Below are 19,249 nucleotides of genomic sequence, written 5' to 3' on the forward strand. Positions count from 1 at the left end.
TTGAAAACAGAGGTAGAGAAAACTTCTCTGATCATGCTTTCCAAAAATGGTTGTCAGTGTTTCAAAACGCAGAATCCCTTCTCTAAACAGAGTGTCACCCAGAACCAGTTACAGACCAGGTGGAAGTGGAGCTGCTGTTGGTTGGTGCAGGGGGAACGGAGGCCCTGGACGCCCGGAGGGTCCCTCGGGGTCTCAGGGGTTCCTCAGTGCTCAGTTTGAAAACCACTGGTCTACAGGCTGCATCAGATCCACGGGAAGGGTTGGTCAGAGGCAGGGAGGGCTGTGCTTAGACCAAGTTGAGGCAACTTGGGGATGGTTTGGACTCGAGGGACGGGGAGGGAGCGTCTAGAATCACTTCGGATCTTCTGGTCCGGGAAACGGAGAGGACAGCGGGGCCGCTGCCTGAGACACAGCCGCTGCTGGGAGGGAAGGGAGGACGCAGGGCCCTCATCTGCTCCTCTGGAAGTAAAACTCGAAGGGCGGTGACAGCGGCCGGCCAGCCAGCCGGGTGCCGAGCGGGGCTGAGCTAGGGGAGCGTCGCCAGGGACCTGGGTGAAGGTCTGTGTGTCGTCCACACGGCGGAGTTTGTCTGAAGCCTCAGTCATCAGTGTGGCTCTGCGCTGGGCACACGGACCGTCTGGGGGGGGCGGGGGATGGATGGGGGGGGGGGGGGGATGGATGGATGGATGGATGGGAGGGAGGAAGGATGGAAGGGAGGGAGGAGGGATGGAAGGGAGGGAGGAAGCCTGCAGTGGTGGCGCTAAGGAGAGCATTCATGTCCCGGACGTCTCATCCGTGGGCCGAGGGGGACATCTTTTCACATGGACAGCCAACATTGTCTTGGCCTTACGTAAGGTGGGAGGCAGTGTTACTTCAGGGCGAGACCCCTCTTCCAGCCTCCGCCCCCCAGCCGCTGACCCGTCCTCCGGCGGAGGGTGGGGGCCTCTGTCTGCTCGCCGTGAAGCAGGAATCCTGACGGCTCCACGCTGCAGAGCCGCCCTGCGGCTTAGACGGGGCTGTGCTGCTGAGTCTGGCTCGGTCGGCGGGAGGGGGCGGGGCAGGGGCAGCCCCTGGAGCCAGGCCCCGGCTGGGCTGGCACGGAGCTCCGCGAAGGAGCGCTGGGCTGCGGGAGGAGGGGGGCGCCTGCTCTCCGTGCTCCGAGGCCCCGTGCCTGCGCCGGTGTGAGATCAGCTCCTGCTGAGAAGTCCTCCGAGCTGCTCGGAGAGCAGCGATTTGCTGCGCACAGGTGTCTGACTGCAGGAAGTGGTAGTCCCTCCCCAGGAGCCCTAGGCGAGCGCTCCGTTCCCCCTGCTGGGAAGTTCTGGGCTCCCCCCGCCCCGGGAATCTCCTGTCGCCCTAGACCGGCCAGTGAGCCAGGGCTGGGTGCTGGGAGCTGCTCCCCAGACAGTCCCGGGTGCCCGGGGATTCAGCCGCAGCCCCAGAATGCCCGCTCCTCGCCGCCGCCCGGGCCCGCGGACAGGCGGAGGTCTCTGCGGTCACGGGTCCCTTCCGTGTTTCAGGCTGAGGCCCTTCACCTCCTACAAGCTGCGCCTGAAGGCCACCAATGACATTGGGGACAGTGACTTCAGCGCGGAGACAGAGGCGGTAACCACGCTGCAGGACGGTGAGCAAGGGGCCCACTTCCCGCTGCCGCCTTTGCGCCCCGGAACCCCGGCTCCTAGAGAGACCCACTCTCGTCTTGAGCCAGGAAGGGGAGTGGGGGGAGTGGCCGTGGGCAGTGGAGCTCAACTAGCAGCAGAAGCTGGGCGCTCCCGTACAGCCCAGGGCCATAAATCAAGACTTCAAGGGCTTCCAAAGGGAGGAGGTTTCTTTGATTGGCTTCCAAACCCCGACCATCCATTAGCATCCCTGAGACTGACTAATTTATAGGGTCATTAAAGATAGATGTCGTGGGGTAGCTGTGTTTTAAGAGGTTTTCCCCATTTTTCTCATTCACGAGCCACCCAGTTTTGTCACTTGACAAAAGCCCAGTTGAGTGATGGAAGTGAGACCCCCTAACAGCTCCAGGTGACTTTTCACCCGCCCTGTCCTGCTCAGAGGAATTGGGCCCGGAGATCCGTTGTGAGTTTGTTTGGCAATCGGTGATCAAAGCAGGCTCGGAGGGAGCTGGGAGACGGTGTCCTCAAGTCCGCCCAGCGGACAGGCAGGTGCTTGGGTAGGAAGGGAATGCTGCTGCGTAGCAGTGCTGGGCTCTGATCCCGGACTGCAGACCCCAACCCTTAGCCCGCCCAGCGGTGCTTTACGATAATCCCCAGACCTGCCCCGAGCACCCTCTCCCCCAGTTAACGCAGCAGGGGAGCGAGGCTCAAACCAGCCCACGTCCGCCTGCTCGCCCCGGGACCCCCCCACCTTCAGCTCTGCTCTTTCTGTAACCTGGGAGGGCGGCTTCTCCAACACCAGGCCGCCAGTGACCTGAAGGACCAGCTAAGGGGTTCCGGGGACCCTTCTAGCTCTTCAGGGTCACGCAGAGACTATTTGCAACAGAGCAGAAGCCACCAGGGACCCCTGGTGGTCCTGACCGGGGACATGCCGGCGAGCTCATGGGAAGCTGCAGTCCCAGCTGAGCTCCCGGGGAGGAGGGGCGTGACCTGGCCCTGGAGAAACTGAGGTTGTCTTTTGTGGCTCCCACTTTAATCCCACGTTTAACACAACCAAGGTTCCACTTCAGCTAAGCACTGATTGTTAGAAGAAAGAAAATGCAGCACGCTGGTTTTGGGGGGAGTCTCTGAGAAGGACTGAGGAAGCAGGACGCCTCCCCCAGCCTCCCTCCGCCCCTCACGGGCTCAGTCAGAAGAGGGCCTCTCTCACCCCTTTCATATTTAGATCACTCCTTTGGATGCGTTTATCGTGTCATCTTCCTTTTCAGAGATCTGTGATCTCTCTTTGCCCTGGAACAGCCTTGTGTTGTCATTGCATCGTCTCAAAGTCCAGCTCTCGGCAGAGGCCAACTCCAGGGGTGGGCAGCCTTGTGCTGGGGGCGGGGCTTGGGAGCCTGTGGATGGCTTGCTAATAAACGTTTCCTTATAACAGTGTTTAGGGTACTGAGACCACCCCGTAATAGTAATCCTGTGTGATCAGGAAAGCTGGACCAGGGTCTTAAGACAGAACAGCAGGAGGTCGGAGGGCGAGGGTGGAGAGCTGTCCCTGGGCGGGACGGGGAGGCCTGACAGGTGCAGGGGAGACTCACAGAGCAGAGACCCGGGGCCGTGTCGTGTCGGGACAGCGTGCCAGACACACCCTGGGGCGGGGCGGGGCGGGGAGAACTCCTCAGTCATTCTGCTCAAAGCCCACTTCTGAACCTTAACTGTGTGTCGGGTGTCAGGATGTCACAGTGGGGCAGCCGTAAGGAGGCCAGTCCGACTGCTGAGACAGGGCCGCACAAGCCCAGCGGGAGCAGAGGTGGGGAAGGGCTGTCAGGAAGGCCTGCTGGCATGGCAGGCACTCCAGAGAGCAGGGCGGGGCTGTGGGCAGGGGTCAAACCGACCTTGTCCCCCAGGGAGTAGAGCAGAGCCACCACCGAGACCCAGACCAGGGCAGGCGTCCCTCCGGCCCCCAGAAGCCAGCCTCCGTCCCTGACAGTCACGTCCGTGTTTAAAGCCAAGGGCACCGTGGCCTGGCTTGATCACTCATCCTGTTCAGGAGTCGCTCTGACCTGAGTACCTCAAAACACTGATGCTCCCCCTCTGGGGGAGGGGAGGCCCCTGGGGAGATCTGGGAAGCGCAGGGGCTCTGCGGGCACCTCCTCTGGTGTGAGCAGCTCCCCGTGGAGAGACCCAGACTCGCGTGTCTGTCTTGGGGGTCCGCCTGGGGGGGAAGGTCAGGGACGTGAGCTGTGATCGCCCGACCAGGATTAGGTTCCTTGTCTCCTGGACACAGGCTGGCGGGTGGAGGCAGGGCATCCCCAGGAAAGAGGGGGGCTGGATGCTGGCTGGCCAGCTTTCCCTGGCTCTCGGGGGCTGGGCCCGGCCCTGCCTCCTGACTGGGGCGGGAGAGAGCTGTGCCCCAAGCAGCCGCGGGGCACAGGCAGAGCCGCCTAATCCTTGCCTTCTTTCTCGTGTTGCAGTTCCGGGAGAGCCTCCGAGCTCTGTCTCTGTGACGCCGCACACCACCTCGTCTGTTCTGATCCAGTGGCAGGTAAGGGCCCCAGCACCCCACGGTGTTTGGTAAAACCGTTCATGCGACCGTGTGGTCAGCCGGCACCTGCCGGGTCCCGGATCGGGGTGGAGTGGGACAAAGGGGACACGCCAGTCGGGCTTGCACACTGTGCGGGGACATGGTGAGTGTAACTTCCAAGACGGGAAATGCAGGACTGTCGTGGCAGGCGTAATGGACTCGTGCCCAGCACACTGAGGGGACCAGCAGGATGGCAAGGGGGGTGCCCAGAGCGCAGATGGACTGAGCTTTGGAGAAGGATGCAGACGGAGCAAGGCTTCTGTGGCAAGACTGGTTCGCGTCCTACTGGGTTATCGATGGTACAGGAATTATTTCCAACCAGACAAAACATCAACAGGATGACATGAATCTTTGTTAGTTCCAGGTCTTTAGTCAAACCAAGGAACCTTCTCCTAAATAATCAGATAGCCCTTGGTGAGCTGTTAGCAGTGCTCTAATACGACATTGAAAGGACCTGCTGCCCTCTCTGCCTTACTTCCACTTCTGGATCATTTTTGCCAACAGTGAGGTGCCTTGAGGGCAGAAATAATGAGGGGCAGAACCGCCAAGGAAGGCTGCCCTGCCCGAGGGCGAGCCCAGCGGAGGGCGAGGTATCCAGCCAGGGCATGGGGGGCTAATTCAGGAGCAGGGCTGGAGCTGGGCCGGGCAGGCGCGCAGACCCGTGGGCAGGGGCCAAGGGCAGTGATGAGCGTGGGCACAGCATCTGGCCAACAAGGGAAGTTCCTGAGTCCAGAATGGGGGCTGCCGTCCTGGGCGGGGGCAGTGCCTACAGCCAGCAGGCCGTGGCGAGGGCAGACAGAGGGCAGGCGCTGTGGTCTGGGTTCAGAGCCACGGGGAGCTGAGGTCTGCCTGGGAGTGGCCTCTGTGGGCTGGGGGTCCAGGGAGTGGTCTGTGCGGGCATGAGAGGCTCCCTCCGGGTCGACGATAATCGTCCAGGTAATGCCGGAATCACACCCAGAACCAGCGGGAACCAAGCACAAATGATGGTCTGGACGTGGCCTTGGAGAGTGGGGAGGGCTTATCCTGGCCGGGGGCACTGCGCCGCCACGGGAAGAAAGGGCGGGACAGAAAGGGGCAGGGAGCCCCGGGAGAGGACCAGGGAGCCCCAGGAGAGGACCAGGGAGCCCCGGGAGGGGACCAGGAGCCCCGGGAGAGGACCGGGGCCTGGGCTCGGCCTGCAGGCCCCAGTGTGTCATGGCGTGACTCTGATCCCCGAGGCCTCTCGGGCTCCAGTTTCCTCCTGCATAAAAACAGGAGGTCAAAGGTGACCTCTGACGTCACCGCAAGGTCTCCGGTCCAAGGCCCGTTAGACCTCCACAGCCCTGACTTCCATCAGGGTCCCAGGCACTTGTGTTTCCCGCCCTCCACTACCGTGATCCACCGAGAGCAGGTAGGTCCCTCGGGCTGTGCTGGACCCGGCCAGGTCTGTGCTTTGTCTGTAGGCGTGGGGCCTCTCTGTCCAGGGACTAGGTGGGCTTTTCTGCGAAGGCGGCGGCTCGGGGCTATGTCACCTCATTGCCTCCGAACACGTGGCTGTGGACGAGGTGCTGGCTGTCAGCCCGGCCATCCCGCCTCTGGCCACTGGGCCGCAAGCCCTCAGTTGCGGTTAGAACACTCTGTGGAGTGGCGAGAGCCGCACCAAAGGCACTCGGCACGTGTGTGTGTCCGCTGTCCCCCTGCAGACCCCAGCAGAACAAACTAATGCCAGGAAGCCTGCACAGGAGGTGGTCAGTATGATGCACTGTGGAAATAACTGCCCGTCAACTGCTGGGCAATTGAAGTATAATTAAAATTACGAGTAATTCACCAAATCAGAGTGAGCAGAACAAAGGAACTACGGTTAAATATAGATTTGCATTCCAAATGAAATGTTTCACCTGTAAACTTTTTTGTTTTTGTAATTTGTTTAAAAATGCAAACACTGCCTGTAATTTCAAGGCCGTTGACCCATTTGAATGGGCTTGTCTGTCAGATTTCATTCCCCTTAGTAGGATGATCAAACTGTGCCTTTCACGGGTCCAGCGCTGTTTGGAATCTAAGGATTTGCATGTATGCTCTAGACAGTGGTGGCTTTGTGTCCACACTGAGTGCAGCTCATACTGGGCATTCACGTCTCTGAATTGATCCCAATGTTTAAGCTGGCTCTTCTGAAACCTCCAGCGGGTCACACAGTCTGTCACCCAAAGGCGTTTCCCCTCGTGTGGCTGCAGTGGATCAAAGAAAACGTCCTAAGGGACAGATCCCATCATGCACGATGGACTCGGGGGAGGGGGACTCAGCGCTGTACGGGACGCCTCCCTAAGAGGAGTGCTGCAGCTGCCTGGGCAGAGGGGGCAGGGCGGCGGGGCCTCTTCAGGACAGCCCTTGGCCTTCGTTGCTTTCCTCACCACGCGCTCTGTTGTCTGCAGAGGACCAGCTCCCGCTTGGAGGGCTGAGCGCCTCGAGGTGAGCAGGACACATTCCATTTAGTGCATTGAGCTCTACATGCCTTAGTGCGAAGCCAGCAGAGGGGAACAGCTGACTCGGGCCAGAGGGAGGTGGGAGGTGACAGGATGAGCGGTCCTCCTGATCTCAGGGGGCCTCGGCCTGCGGCGGCCTGAAGCAGCATTTCAGTTCCCCGGCCAGAGATTGAAGTCAGGTTGCAACAGTGAGAGTCCTGAATCCTATAGCCACTAGACCAGTGGCCAGGGACAAGGCCCTGGCCCGTCGGCTTTATAGAAATGAATCCCACAAAGAGATGGAAAGTTGTGAAACAAGTGAAGTGTTTATTAGGAGGAAAAAGGATATGTGTGAATAGACCCACACGGGTGGACTCAGAGAGAGAGTTGCGCCCTCGTGGTAGTTTGAATCACTTATATGGGGCATTTCTTCCGGGTTTCCTTCAGCCAGTCATCTTGCTTTGCCTGGTTCTGGGTCCGTGTTTGGTTTATCTCGGAGTCCTCCCACGTGTGCACGCGCATCTCTTAGCCAAGATGGATTCTAGTGAAGAGGCCTCTGGGAGGGTTGACATCACCTACTGTGGGGTGGCACCCCGTCCCTTTTGACCTCCGAGGGGCCTTTCTGCACATGTGTAGTCGGGGCAGGTCTCCTTGACCTCAAGAATGAGAACTACGTGGTCTCTTTATCTTTTATCTGGGCAGGGCTCAGCTTCTCTCTGCCCTTGTCCCCCCACAGGGGACACACGCCAGCTGCTCAGCCTGGGGCCCATCTATCTCCTGCCTCACTCCCCCAGTAAAAGGCGGGGAGACGACTGTACAAGCATCACGCACAGCCAGAGCAAAGGCTGCTGGGCTTTGGTGCTACGTTTCGAGGGAAGGCACGACGGAGCCGGGTTCTCTAGGGCCTCCTGTGCTCCGCTGCACCATCGGGACTTAATCCCACAGGCGTCAGAGGGCATCCCTGTTCTGTGCTCCAGGAAACAGAAGTCATGGGAAGTCATGGTCTCAGGCCTCAGGACGACAGCAGCTGAGTTCCAGCTCTGTCTCATACTCGCCGTGAGGCCTCAGACTCCATGTGGACCCTCCCCACCCCAGACCTGCCTGGTCTGGGAAAGCCCGCTACGCCGGCTCCAGCCCATCCCTGAGTGCTCGGCCAGGACTGAGGCTCGTGGTGGGAGTCCTGCCCCCTCCCCACCCGGGCCCTTCCCTCCGCTCAACGCTGCCGCCTACAAGACGCCCGCCCTCATCCTCCCGGCCGTCCCCAGCTCTTGGTTCCCTTCCCTTCCCACTCCATCTGCTGGAGTGGGCCGTCAAGGCCAGGGCACGCTGACCAGCTCATCTGTATTTTAACGGGGGCTTCGAAAACTGAAGAACTGCCCTGGACCCCCAGAAAGCCTGCTGGTAGAAGTTCTGACATGCAAAAGGCAGAGTGAAGGTGTTTTTAGAGGGGACCCCAGTCCCTTCAAGTGTCTGCCCGTGCAGATGGCTGATCCAGGATGAATCCAGCCAGAGGTGGTGTCGCCTTCACTTGAGCAAACCCAGCGCACCTCCACCAGCACTGACTAAGCACTGGCTGTGTCCCAGGCCTGGCAGAGCAGCTGCGGGAAGATAGAAGCGAACACAACACAGACAAGGCCCGGCCTCCACGGGCACGTGCTAAGTCAGACACCACAGGAACCGCGTCGTCAGGGCCAAGGGCTGGGAGAAAGGTCTGCACGTGCGAAGGGAGACTTCTGTTCAGAAACCCCCTAGAGACCACCTAGGCCGGCTTCCACATGTAGCAGGTACAGGGTTGAGCCCCAGAGGTTGGGCACCAGCCTGAGCCTGCCCTGCAAGGCCATCGCAGAGCCAGGACTTGAACTGGTCCCACTGCTTCTGGAACTCTCTCTGGGTCATGTGGAGCTGCCCTACCGGGACCTCCCAGGACACCCAGAGTCGCAGAGGCCTCTCACCAATGACAGATGGTTTATTCCAAGCTCGAGGAATAGCAAGTGTGGTTGCACCCTGTTCAGGATCCCGCGAAGGCAGGCAGGCCTTGTGCGTCGCCATGGGTCGCGAGAGCCTCACTAGTGAGGCCTTCAGAGAGGCCGCCCTCCAGGCTGTGCGACCACCTCCCCTCCTCCCCGGGCTGGTACGGCTCCTGCTGGGAGGGGGCGCGGTTTCTGGTGCGGCCAGATGTGGACCTGCCCGCAGCTGCAGCAGGTGTGCCTGGGACTTGGGGCTCGGCCTCTCCTCACACCCCTGCCGCATCTTCTCCTCCTCGGCTGGAAGGGTTTGAGCCTGGGATTGGCAGCCTCCGTCCCTTCCCCCGTCCCCCGCACCACCCCCCCCAGGTGTGGACGCAGGCTGGGGACCGGGTGTTTGCCGCTGGTTCCAGAGCCACGTTTGGTCCCCAGGGAGGACGTTGTTATTTTCGCAAACTCCCAGCATCCTGCCTGTTTGATATTTTGGGTGAGTTGAATCCAGTCCTTCCCATTCCTCCCAAGCTTCCCACTCCCTGAAAGTCAGGTGGGCGGAGCCTGGACAGGCTCCTCAAGGAGACGTGCTCGGGGCCATTGGCGGCTCTGCCGCGGCCCTCCTGGTGGCTCTCTGCCCCTGAGCTCACACTGGGGTCTGTCGCCCCTCAGCCAGGAGGACTGTCGTTTGATTGGATTTGCTGGGCTCCTCCAACAAGATGGACACGCGTGGCGAGTCCACTCAAGTTTCCCAGGCACGCGTGTCTGCGTCTGATGGGGAAAATGACCTGCCGAGGTGCTTGTCATGAGGCGAGGGCGTCACCGAGGACCCGGGAGGCACCGTGAGGATCAGGGCTGCAGCAGAGCCGCAGTGCAGCGCCCGGGCTCGAGGGAGCATGCGGCAGCTCTCGCTGGTGACAACGTGGTGACTCTGGCACGTGAGCGAGCGTGTGCAGGGCCCCCTGTGTCTCGGGAACTACCCTTGCTGTCTGCGCTGTCCTGCTGGAGAGTTTGGGGAGCAGAGGAGCCTGCACTGTCCACATCCGCTTGGTTCCTGGGTTTGGGACTGAGTAGCAAGAAGTCACAGAGAAACAGACTCATCCGAACATCCAGGTCCTCGTGGCGCCTGGGTTCAGGGACCAGGATTGAAGGGTGAGCGTTTGGACAGCAAAGCAGGCGGGTGTCCTGGGGCTGCCGTGACAGGTCACCGCAAACTGGGCGCCTTAGCACGACAGGGATCTACGCTCCCACAGTTCTGAAGGCCAGAGTCCAAGATCAAGGTGTCAGTTAACTCTGAAGACACAGGGAGGCACCCTCCCTGCTCTCCCCAGCTTCTGGTGGCCACGGCAGTCCTTGGTGCTCCTTGGCTTCTAGACGCGTCCCTCCAACTTCTGCCTGTGCCTCCACATGACGGCCTCCCTGTGTCCAAATGTCCTCATCTTATGAGAATCTCTGGGTCTCTTTATAGTCTCAGCATTTGTCAGATAATTGCTAGATTGCATATTGCCTCTTAAAATGTGCTTTGTCTTCGTGGAGCCATCACGCTGAACGTTTAGGGGCCTGTGCGAATTAGGTATTATAACACCCGACGGCGTTCACGAGTCCTAAGTCTGCGATTACGTTTGCAAGCAATTTTGCTGTCCGTGCCCTTCAGGCTGGAAGGTCGTCCTGTTGTCTTCGTGTCGTTGGAAAGACCCAGAGAGGATTGGTTTAGGCGTCGGGTTTTTTTTTTGGGGGGGGGGGGGGGGGGGTTAGTCCCGAGCTTGTATTTGTGGGACTCAGGACTGCACACCTGCAAATGTTTGTGTAGCATCGATTTCCAGACGTGTGCCTGTAACTGCTGGGTTAAAAGGCAAGTGCATTAAAGACTTAGACAAATAAAACGGGGTTGCCTCCAAGAAGCCGGTCGTTTCCTCAGGGCCTCCCTACCGCTGTGTGACCGCTTCCTAACTTGACTACATCTGCAGAGACCCTGTTTCCAGACAAGGTCTCACGTCCACAGGTACCCGGGGTTAGGATGTCAGCATATCTCTTGGGGGGACACAGTCCAACCAACAACAGAGGGGCTTTCCTGCCAAAGCCGTGGCCTCCATTCAGGCACCAGGACGCTGTGTACCAAGGCGCAGTGGCATCACTTAGGCGGTGGCCTTGCTGAGTCACAGGAGTCCAGGGAGCGTCCCTGTCCCCGGGCAGGGCCTCGTGACCCCTCCAGCCAGGATCACGGGCGTGCTCTCGGCCCGTCTGTCTGGTCACAGTTTGGGAGGTTTGATCCTGTACTCGCTGAGGATCCCAGAGGGGAAACTGGACCCCGAAGCCCCTAAGCCAGGGCGGTGCTGCGGCCTCACTGGGATTCCGTGTGGAACGAGACGACCTTTCTTCTCCTGACAGATCTGTCAGCCACAGGGAAAGGGACAGCCGGCTGGGCCCTGCCTGACCAGATGCTGCACCCAGTGTGGGATTGCAGGGGTCCCGGGCTTACACTCACGGGGCTCGCATTCTCCCTCAAGCTAAGCCTCATCACCGAGCTACCCGTCACCTGGCTTCCACCGGGTTCTTAGGAGTCAGACGAGCCCCGCCGTCACGCGCTGACGCGGAAGAGGGAGGTGTGGGTTCCAGCCTGCGCCTGGGTCGGGCAGGGTAGGGGTGACCGGGCAGGCGGAGGGGTGAGTGAGGGTCCCAGTGAGACGGCCACAGCCTGGGTGGACAGAGGGACAGGGACTGAGGGGATGGGGTGAGGCCAGCGGCGGACGATGCAGAGCCAGGCCACATCCCCGGTTCCCTTCAGGTCCTGGGTTGGCCCGCTACGGGCAGCGTCCTCGCCCGTCTGTGACCTGGGCCATGGTCTCCGGCCTCAGCCCTGGGGCTCGGGGGTTTGGGCTGGACGTGGATGAGACGCCCGTGCCGCACTCCGGCACCAGGAGCCCCAGGGAAACAGCCGCACAGCAGGCTCTGTCCCCGAGTTCCCTCATCAGTGTGACACCTGCCTGTTTCCTCGCAAACAGCTGAGGGCCCTCCGTGTGGACTGGTGAATCCCTCCTCGCCAGGTGGCCACACGTGGATCCAGGTCCCCTGACTGTGGTGTCTTTGCAGCCCCCGAGGGACGAGAGCCTGAACGGCCTCCTGCAGGGTTACAGGATCTACTACCGGGAGCTAGAGTACGAGGCGGCCTCGGCCACTGAGTCCAAGACGCTCAAGACCCCCTCCGCTCTGCGGGCCGAGCTCACAGGTGAGCCCTCTCCTCCCCCTGCACGGGCCGGCAGCAGGGAGGTTCCTGTGACCACGGTGCATCCGCCCCCCAGGCCTGGGCCTCAGGGGCTGGAGGAGGTGCGGCTCTGCCCCCTCCCACCGCCGGTGTGCACGGCCCAGGGCGTGGCGAGGTGCCATGAGCAGAGGCCCCCGGCCGCTGGGGGACCGGGGAGGCTGCCCGGAGGAGGATCCATCTGCGGTGACTGTCGGGGTAAAAGGATGTTACTGAGGATGTGACGGGAAGTGAGGGACACAGGGCCCAGGACAGCTCGGTGCAGGTAGGCAAGCAGGGCGGCAGGGGCTCGGGTGGGCCAGGGGTCAGCCGGCCAGCGCAGGGCGTGTGCTGCGCGGGGCCGCCCCAAGTGGAGCAGGTTTGGGGTGTGCCGGGGCGGCTGCAGGGAGCCCCGGCTTCTGTCCCGGCTCATCTGTCTGCTCACCTGCACCCCGCCAGACCCCTCCGCGGACCCTGGCAGTCCTTCCACCAGCCGTTGAGGAAGCTCTGGAGCCGCTGGGCAGGCGCCGCACTCCCCGCTCCTCTCTTCCTGGCGTCCCACACGCTGTCAGAGGACATACTTGAGCCTTAACCCCTGCGCGCCGGCGTCGGGGCGGCCAGCCGGGGAGCCGGGGCCTGCTCTGCCGGGGCCTGCTCGGGCCCCGCGTCTCGGCGAGGCTCACGCGTGCTATGGGCAGCTCCCGTGCTCCCTCCCCAGCCCACCTTCTGGGGCCTCGGGGCTGCAGCTCGGCCCCGGCCCCGCCAGGAGGACTGGCTCAGTCGTGAGCCCCAGTCTCAGCGTCACCCTGGGTGTCCCTTGCTGATGTCCAGACCGCAGCGAGCGTCTCCCTGGGCTGTGTCACAAAATCACATCCGTGGAATGAGAGGGTGCGGTGGGGTCTGCTCGTCCCCTTCAGCCCGGGGCTCTGAGCGCAGGTAGCCCGAAGAGGCGTTGCCCGGGAGACGCCGACCTCCATCTCCCCCTGTGCTGCTTCCGCTACCTCGCGCCAGATGCGAACTTGACCCGTTTAACCTGAGGGGTGAGCACACGCCACCCCCTCGCGGGCCGGGGGGCCTGGCAGGTTCTCCAGGCAGCGCAGGTGCCCCGGCGAGCGGACCCCACCACGCGGGGGGTGGAGAGACTTCCCGGCCAGGCAGCCCGTCACGCGAGAGCTGCTCCCTGTGCGCTGACCGCCTTTCTGCTCTGCTTGCCCCTAACAGCCCAGAGCAGCTTCCAGAGCGTGAACAGCAGCTCCGCGTTAACGACATACGAGCTAATACGTAAGTGGCAGCGCCCTCAGCGGGAGCCGTGTGGCGGCGTGACCGCGAGCCGCCAGGCAGCGCCGCGTGGCCTCTCAGGGGCCCCGTGGAAGCAGCTTGGATTCGAGGCTCTCGTTTCTGGGGTTCCCCCTCAAACGCTGCTTCGCCGTATGCCGGAACCACCAGGGAGACAGGAAAGGAAACTTCTAGAAGCAGAGGCTGGGAGTGCGGGGTACCGGCAGCTGGTCTTCGAGTGTGGGACAGGAGGAAAGGCAGAGTGGGCAGATCTCCTCTCTGGCTCCTTGGACGTAGTTTTCAAGCCCCTTTCTTGTTGTGGTAAAATACACGTAGCCCACGATTGCCGTCGTCACCACTTTTAAGGGTCCGGTTCAGGGGCGTTAAGCGCATTCACACTGTTGGGCAACCCTCCCCACCGTCCGCCTCCAGAACTTTCTCATCTTCCCAGACTGAGACTCTGTCCCCGTGAAACACGGACGCCCCGTCCCCTCCCCCAGCCCTGGCCCCCACCCCCCACTTTCCATCTCTGTGACCCTGGCTCCTCCGGGGGGACCTCACAGAAGTGGAATCGCACAGCGTTGGTCCCTCTGTGCCTGCTGGGTTCGCTTCTAGTTTCATCCGTGCTGTAGCGTCGGGGTCTCCTTCCTTCTCAAGGCTGAGGGACCGTCCACCGCATGCACACACCCCATTTATTTATCCACCAGTCCTCCATTCCTCTTTAACCAAACTGCTTCCCCTCGGATTCCTGTCTGGGGATGGGTTTCAGCAACCAAGTGCAAGGCTAAGGGGCCCCAATGCGATTCACTCCAGCACAGAGAAGTGGCTGGATTAGAAAGAGGATAAGTGGGGGAGGGGGAGCCGGCCCTCCCCCGGCCCCAGGTGTGCGGGCACTGGCTGCCAGCCCATGCTCTTTCATCCCGCCACCACCTGACCAACCTGGCAGCCGGGGCGGGGCTCACAGAGCTGTCCCACCTCCCCAGCGTCACCTCGTCCGTCCATCCGTCGTGTGCTCGCTCACCCCCCCACCCATCGCTCCCTGGTTGTTTCTTTGTCTCTCCGCCAAGTCCCTCCTGGGCCGGGTGCTCCCCCAGATGTGACCTCCCCGAGCAGCCAGATGAAGCGTCCAGCGCAGGCCCGGCCCCAGTGAGGAGGGCTCCCTCCCGGGGTCTCGTCCAGGCCCTCCAATCGTGGTTATGCAGTGCGGGAGGGGCGGCCCCGACCACGCAGCAGCGTCCACTCTGGTGTGTCTCCGTGGATTCCTGGGCCACACGAGTCCCGGGGTTGAGATGAAGCCACGTTGTTTGTCTGACAGCACGGCTGGACCACGTGGACAGAACCTTGACCATGAAATGTACACATATCGGCAAACAGAGGCCTTTGAGGTGTTAATGGCCGTGTCCTGGGAAGAAAATGACATGTGAATCCAGGCCCCGTAGCCAGGCACGAGCTCTGTACTAGCCAACGTGGTGAGAGCAGCTGACCTCTAAGCCAAAACATTCTGGAAGGTTCTCCCCGTTGCGTGGCTTTCCCGAGGCCCCAGGTGCGTGCCGGACCACCTGGGTGCATGGTTCCTGCAAATCGTGCCTCCCAGCGAGCGGCTAGCTCAGCAGAGGTGCCGCGGATCCGACCTCCAGGCCCTCCCTTGAAGGTGGTCAAGGTTCTGCCTGCCCTACTGGGCCAGGGTCTCACTCCGTCGGTTCCTACGCTTACGGAGAGATTCTGGACCAAAAGGCAAGCCCGGGTCAGGCCCTGTATCCTAGCTTCTTTCCCTCAGAAGACGAGCCTGCTGCCGCCTTCCCCTGAGTGCAGGATGGGTTGCGTCTTTGCCTCACGAGTGTCACTAATGCCGGGACAGAGGGTGGCAGGCCCCTCGCAGACCTCTCTCTGCAAGAAAGAGCTCTTCCCCCGCGTCTTCTCAAGGGGCACTGGTCCCTCAGCGTGGCTCATGGAGGGAGTTTTCTAAGAAAGGGAGGGGTCCCGCCAGCTGACCCCTGTCCCCTGGCCCTTGCAGATCTGAAGAAATACCGGCGCTATGAAGTGGTCATGACAGCCTACAACGTCATCGGCGAGAGCCCGGCCAGCGCGCCCGTGGAGGTCTTCGTCGGCGAGGCCGGTAGGTCCCGCGTTTCCACCCCCAGCCCGGAGCTCAGGCGCCAGCAGCGTCCCCCTCGATGAAGGTCATTTTGCTGGTGGGGCAGGAGGCTTCCGGTCGTGGCTGGAAAGAGGCCGAGGGCTGGGTGTCCCGACGGGGGCAGCGGCCAGGTCTTGCTTTTGATATTCAGGGTGTTTAACGTCTGGATTTATCAGGACCTGCTCTAGGGGAGCGATGCTGTCGCCTCCGTGGGAACCTAGGTGTGCGGGAACCTCCGTGTGTGGAGGGGGGATGTTTGTCAGCTGCCGTCTCTGGCTGGGCCGGGCAGTGGCCCCGGCACTGAGTCAGCCCGACCGTCTGTAACAGGCCCTTCCCAGGTCTCGAAAAGCCACGTGGATCCATGTTTGTACCCCTTTTAGGTGAGAGGTGGCCCTGGGTATGTTTCAAGGACCGTCCCTTCTGTGGGGCTAACCCACAGGGAGACGTCGTGTCCTGTGTGGAGGCCTTGCTGCGAGCTGTGCCGCCTGCCCTCTGGCCCACAGGGCGACCCCTCCCCCCCGACGCCCACCGCCCCGCCGACGGCCGTCTCCTCTGAGCCTGACAGCTGGCCTGAGGGCTCTGCTCAGATCTGCTGGTGCGGAGTTGGGAGGGTGAAGGATTCTTGGAATCCCTCTGTGGACAGAGACCCAGGCTTGCCGGAGGACAGAGGGGTTCTGGTCACTCGGCCGGTGCACAGAACACATCAGGTGACCTTTTGCTATTTGGAGAGGTTATGGTCGTAAACCAATCAGCACTGAGGGCCTAACTCAGCAGGATTTTTCTGGAACGTCCCACAGTATTTTCGTGTGAGCGAGGATAACCAAGTGCGCCACCAGGAGGTCGCGTCGGCCTCTACACAAAAGTCTGTCTGGGGGGAGGTGGAGGTTCCTTGGAGCAGGTGGGGCAGGGGCCAAGCGTTCCAGGAGGACATGGGCCTGGCCACAGAAGAGCCCACGCGGGCAGACGGGGGACGTGGCAGGGAGGGGACATTTCAGGGAGGGGACGTGGCGCGTGCCATCCGTCAGAGCAGGAGCTCTGGGACCTCGCTGGGCATCAGTGAGGGCCTTCGTACCGCTGGGTTGAGGGGCGCACGGCCGGCCAGCTGCGACCTGCAGAGCTGACCCGCCCACCGCCAGCCTGCACTCCAGGGAAAGGACCCAGCCTGCGGGGGCCCAGGCACTCCGGACAGGGCCTCAGGCCCAGGACCAGAGCAGACGTCCAGAGAACAGGGCTGGAGCCCGGGCGGGAGACCCGGCCGGCACTGGGGCCGCAGCCAGCCAGCGGGCGACCGTGGGGTGTGCGCAGTTCATGGGTCTCGTTTGTTGTTTGTTTGTTTTGTGGTAAAGCACAGTTAACGTGAAACGTGCCGACCTCATCACTGGCAAGCGTCCAGCTCAGGGGCGTGAAGCACATTCACCTGTTGTGCGGCCACTGCCCGCCGTCTCCTCTGGGGTCCTTCATCTTCCCAAACAGGAGCCCCTCGCCCGTCAGCAGACCCTTCCCTCTCCCCTCCCCCCCGCCCCGGACGGCCTCTAATTTACTTTCTGTCTGTGAATTTGCCTAGTCTAGGTACTTCCTAGGCATGGACTCCCCACATTCGTCCTTTGCACCCGCCTCCTCTCACTCAGCGTGTTTTCTTGGTTCATCCGTGTTGGAGCAGGTGTCAGACTCTGTTTCTTCTCATGCAGTAGGCATGTTCACTGTGGGCAGACACCCCATTTTCTTTACCTATGGGCCCATCAGTGGACACCTGGGTTGTTTCCACCTCTCGGGTTTGTGGTGGAGCCGCTGTGAACGCGGGTGGACCAGGTGTTTTTCCCAAGTGCTGAGCTGAGGCTGAGCCCGTGTGGCCTGGCCGTGATGCAGGGTGCTGGCCGCTCCCGCCCCCTCCACGGGGGCCCCTCTGCCAACACACACCTGCCCCCATGCGGACTCTCCCGGGGCGGGGGGGTCGCAGAGAGGGATGGAAGGAGGCTGTCCATCGGCTCTGCCACCGCGGCGTGGGCGGCAGCCTCCAAACAGACTCCATCAGGAACACGGAAAGCAGGGGCCAGGGCACAGAGGCGGATGTTCCGCCCTCAGCGCGTTGCTCTGCCGTCTGTGTTTACGCTGCAGAGAATGTTCTGAAAGGAGGATGCCAGTACTTCCAGCGTGGCTGCCAGTTACCCTTTGCCCTCCCAGTCTCCGCCTCTCACAGCCCAAGGGCCCCTTATAATGGTTTCGTTCCGATGCCTAGCAGTGCTGCTAACCAGGCCTGCAGAAAATAAAGTTCACTGGGGCCAATTTCCACTCACCTGGCCAGACGCTTCATCATGTCGCAGACTGGTCGGCATGAAACACTCAGACTTGTGTGAAAACAGCCTGGAAACAACACGGTTTCCCGAGTTAGGCCGCCCTGAGCATCTGAGTGTCGGCTCGGCCGGTTTCCGGCTGTGGGATGTGGGGCCAGTTACTTCACCTCTCTGAGCCCTGGCCCTGAGGACCGTGGTGCAGAGGGGAAAGCTTTGGGCTAGGAGTGAGGAGACTGGGGTCCTTGTCCCAACTCTGCCCCCAACTTGCCTGTCCCACCTGCAGGATAAATGTCTAGGACGTGCCTGGACTGGCCAGTCAGGAAGTGGTGAGTGAATGACTGAGACCCTGTGTGGTTACTGGACTGGTCTGGCCCATCTACAGAACAATGAGAGGTTGAGAGTTAATGATCTTTGGGTCCCCTCCAGTCCAAATATGTAATATTTAAATCCTTTTAACCTCAGAGAGAAAGCGTAACCTTTAGGAAATTTCTCATTGAGATTGATTTCTGAGTCCAGGCATTTCAAATTGGTAAAAATAATACATTAGAAAGAACTCCATTTTGCAAGAGATAGAAACCCAAACAGCTTAAACTGAGAGAATCAATGATCAATTCACATAACAGAAGAGTTGAAGAGCCTGGGTACAGCTTCAGGCATGGCTGGATCCAGCACCCTAACAGGTGGGTCCCACGTCCCCTCTGGTTGCACTGTCCTCTCAGCTCACTCCTGTCTGGGGCGGGCTCTTCATCAAGGAGGCCCTGGAGCTTCAGGCGGCAGAAAGAGAGTTTCCTTTTTCTACGGTGCCTCCAGTGGCAGTCCACGGGCCCCCGTTAGCCTGCCTTACGCGCCCATCTGCTGCAGCCGATGGCCTGAGGTCCCAAAGCCAGGGGGTTATATCATCTCTACCTGGACCACATGGACCGAATGGGAGGAAGGCTCCCCAGATCCCCAGGGCAGATCTGGATGCTGCTGCCAGAAGGGGACTGGGTGTTTGCTCAGCTGTCAGTGCGGCACTCATGGCAGAGTTTTCCAAGGGGCCAGAGCTGCTTCCGGGAGATGTGTCTGTGGGTTCCTCAGCAGGACTGCTGTGCCGGTCACCCCCGCCCCCGCCCCTGTGAAACCTCCAGGCCCAGCTCTGTGTTCTCGGGGTTCTACAGCTGAAAGGAGCCCATATCCTGGCCTTCAGGACACTTACTACTGGAGGACAGGCCCCACCTTCCGGATAAGGCTGCCCTCCTGCCTGGGACACGTCTGTGGTTCCAGACCTCCCAGGCTGCTCCCCCGGAACATACGCCATCCCACCCACACCGCGCTGCATCTGCCCGGAACCCCTGCTCTTCACTCCAGTCCCTGGAAGACCCTCCAATCTTCCGCTCAGCCCACCTTCAAGGCCAGCCCCTCAAGGCCTGGCCGCCCTGTCCCCGGCCTGGGCAGAACTAGGGACCCCTCTGCTCCGGAACACGCCACCCGTTCTGCTCTCTGCACCTCCTGTCTGTGATGCAAAGACGCCTCTGATTCACTCCAGTGTCCAGGGTGCTCGGGGCTTTCTGGTTGCCTGGAGCACTGCAAACACTGTAATGTTGGGGGAGTGAAGGTGGGGGAGAGCAGATTTGGACAGGAAGGAGGGGAGCCACGCAGCCTGCCCGACCCCCCGGGGCCCGGGGAGGGGAGACCCCTGAGGGAGGAGACCCCCAGGGCCCGGGGAGGTGAGGGGAGACCCCAGA

The 19,249-nt window shown here is 61.4% G+C and overlaps 1 protein-coding gene across 2 annotated transcripts in view; it reads left to right on the top strand.

Moving 5' to 3' along the window:
* The window catches only part of SDK1 (sidekick cell adhesion molecule 1), a 540,366-nt gene that overhangs the window by 464,501 nt on the left and 56,616 nt on the right, over window positions 1-19,249 (top strand). For both annotated transcript variants that reach the window (XM_027125645.1, XM_027125644.1), the window contains 5 exons: window positions 1,521-1,624; window positions 4,085-4,155; window positions 11,678-11,813; window positions 13,047-13,106; window positions 15,115-15,216. In XM_027125645.1, the coding sequence (XP_026981446.1) occupies window positions 1,521-1,624; window positions 4,085-4,155; window positions 11,678-11,813; window positions 13,047-13,106; window positions 15,115-15,216 (473 nt within the window). The remainder of the gene's footprint in view (window positions 1-1,520; window positions 1,625-4,084; window positions 4,156-11,677; window positions 11,814-13,046; window positions 13,107-15,114; window positions 15,217-19,249) is intronic.

This window comes from Aethalodelphis obliquidens, unplaced genomic scaffold (genome assembly GCF_003676395.1).
Source record: "Aethalodelphis obliquidens isolate GAN/ISIS:26980383/991018 unplaced genomic scaffold, ASM367639v1 scaffold30, whole genome shotgun sequence".
Taxonomy (NCBI): Eukaryota; Metazoa; Chordata; class Mammalia; order Artiodactyla; family Delphinidae; genus Aethalodelphis; species Aethalodelphis obliquidens.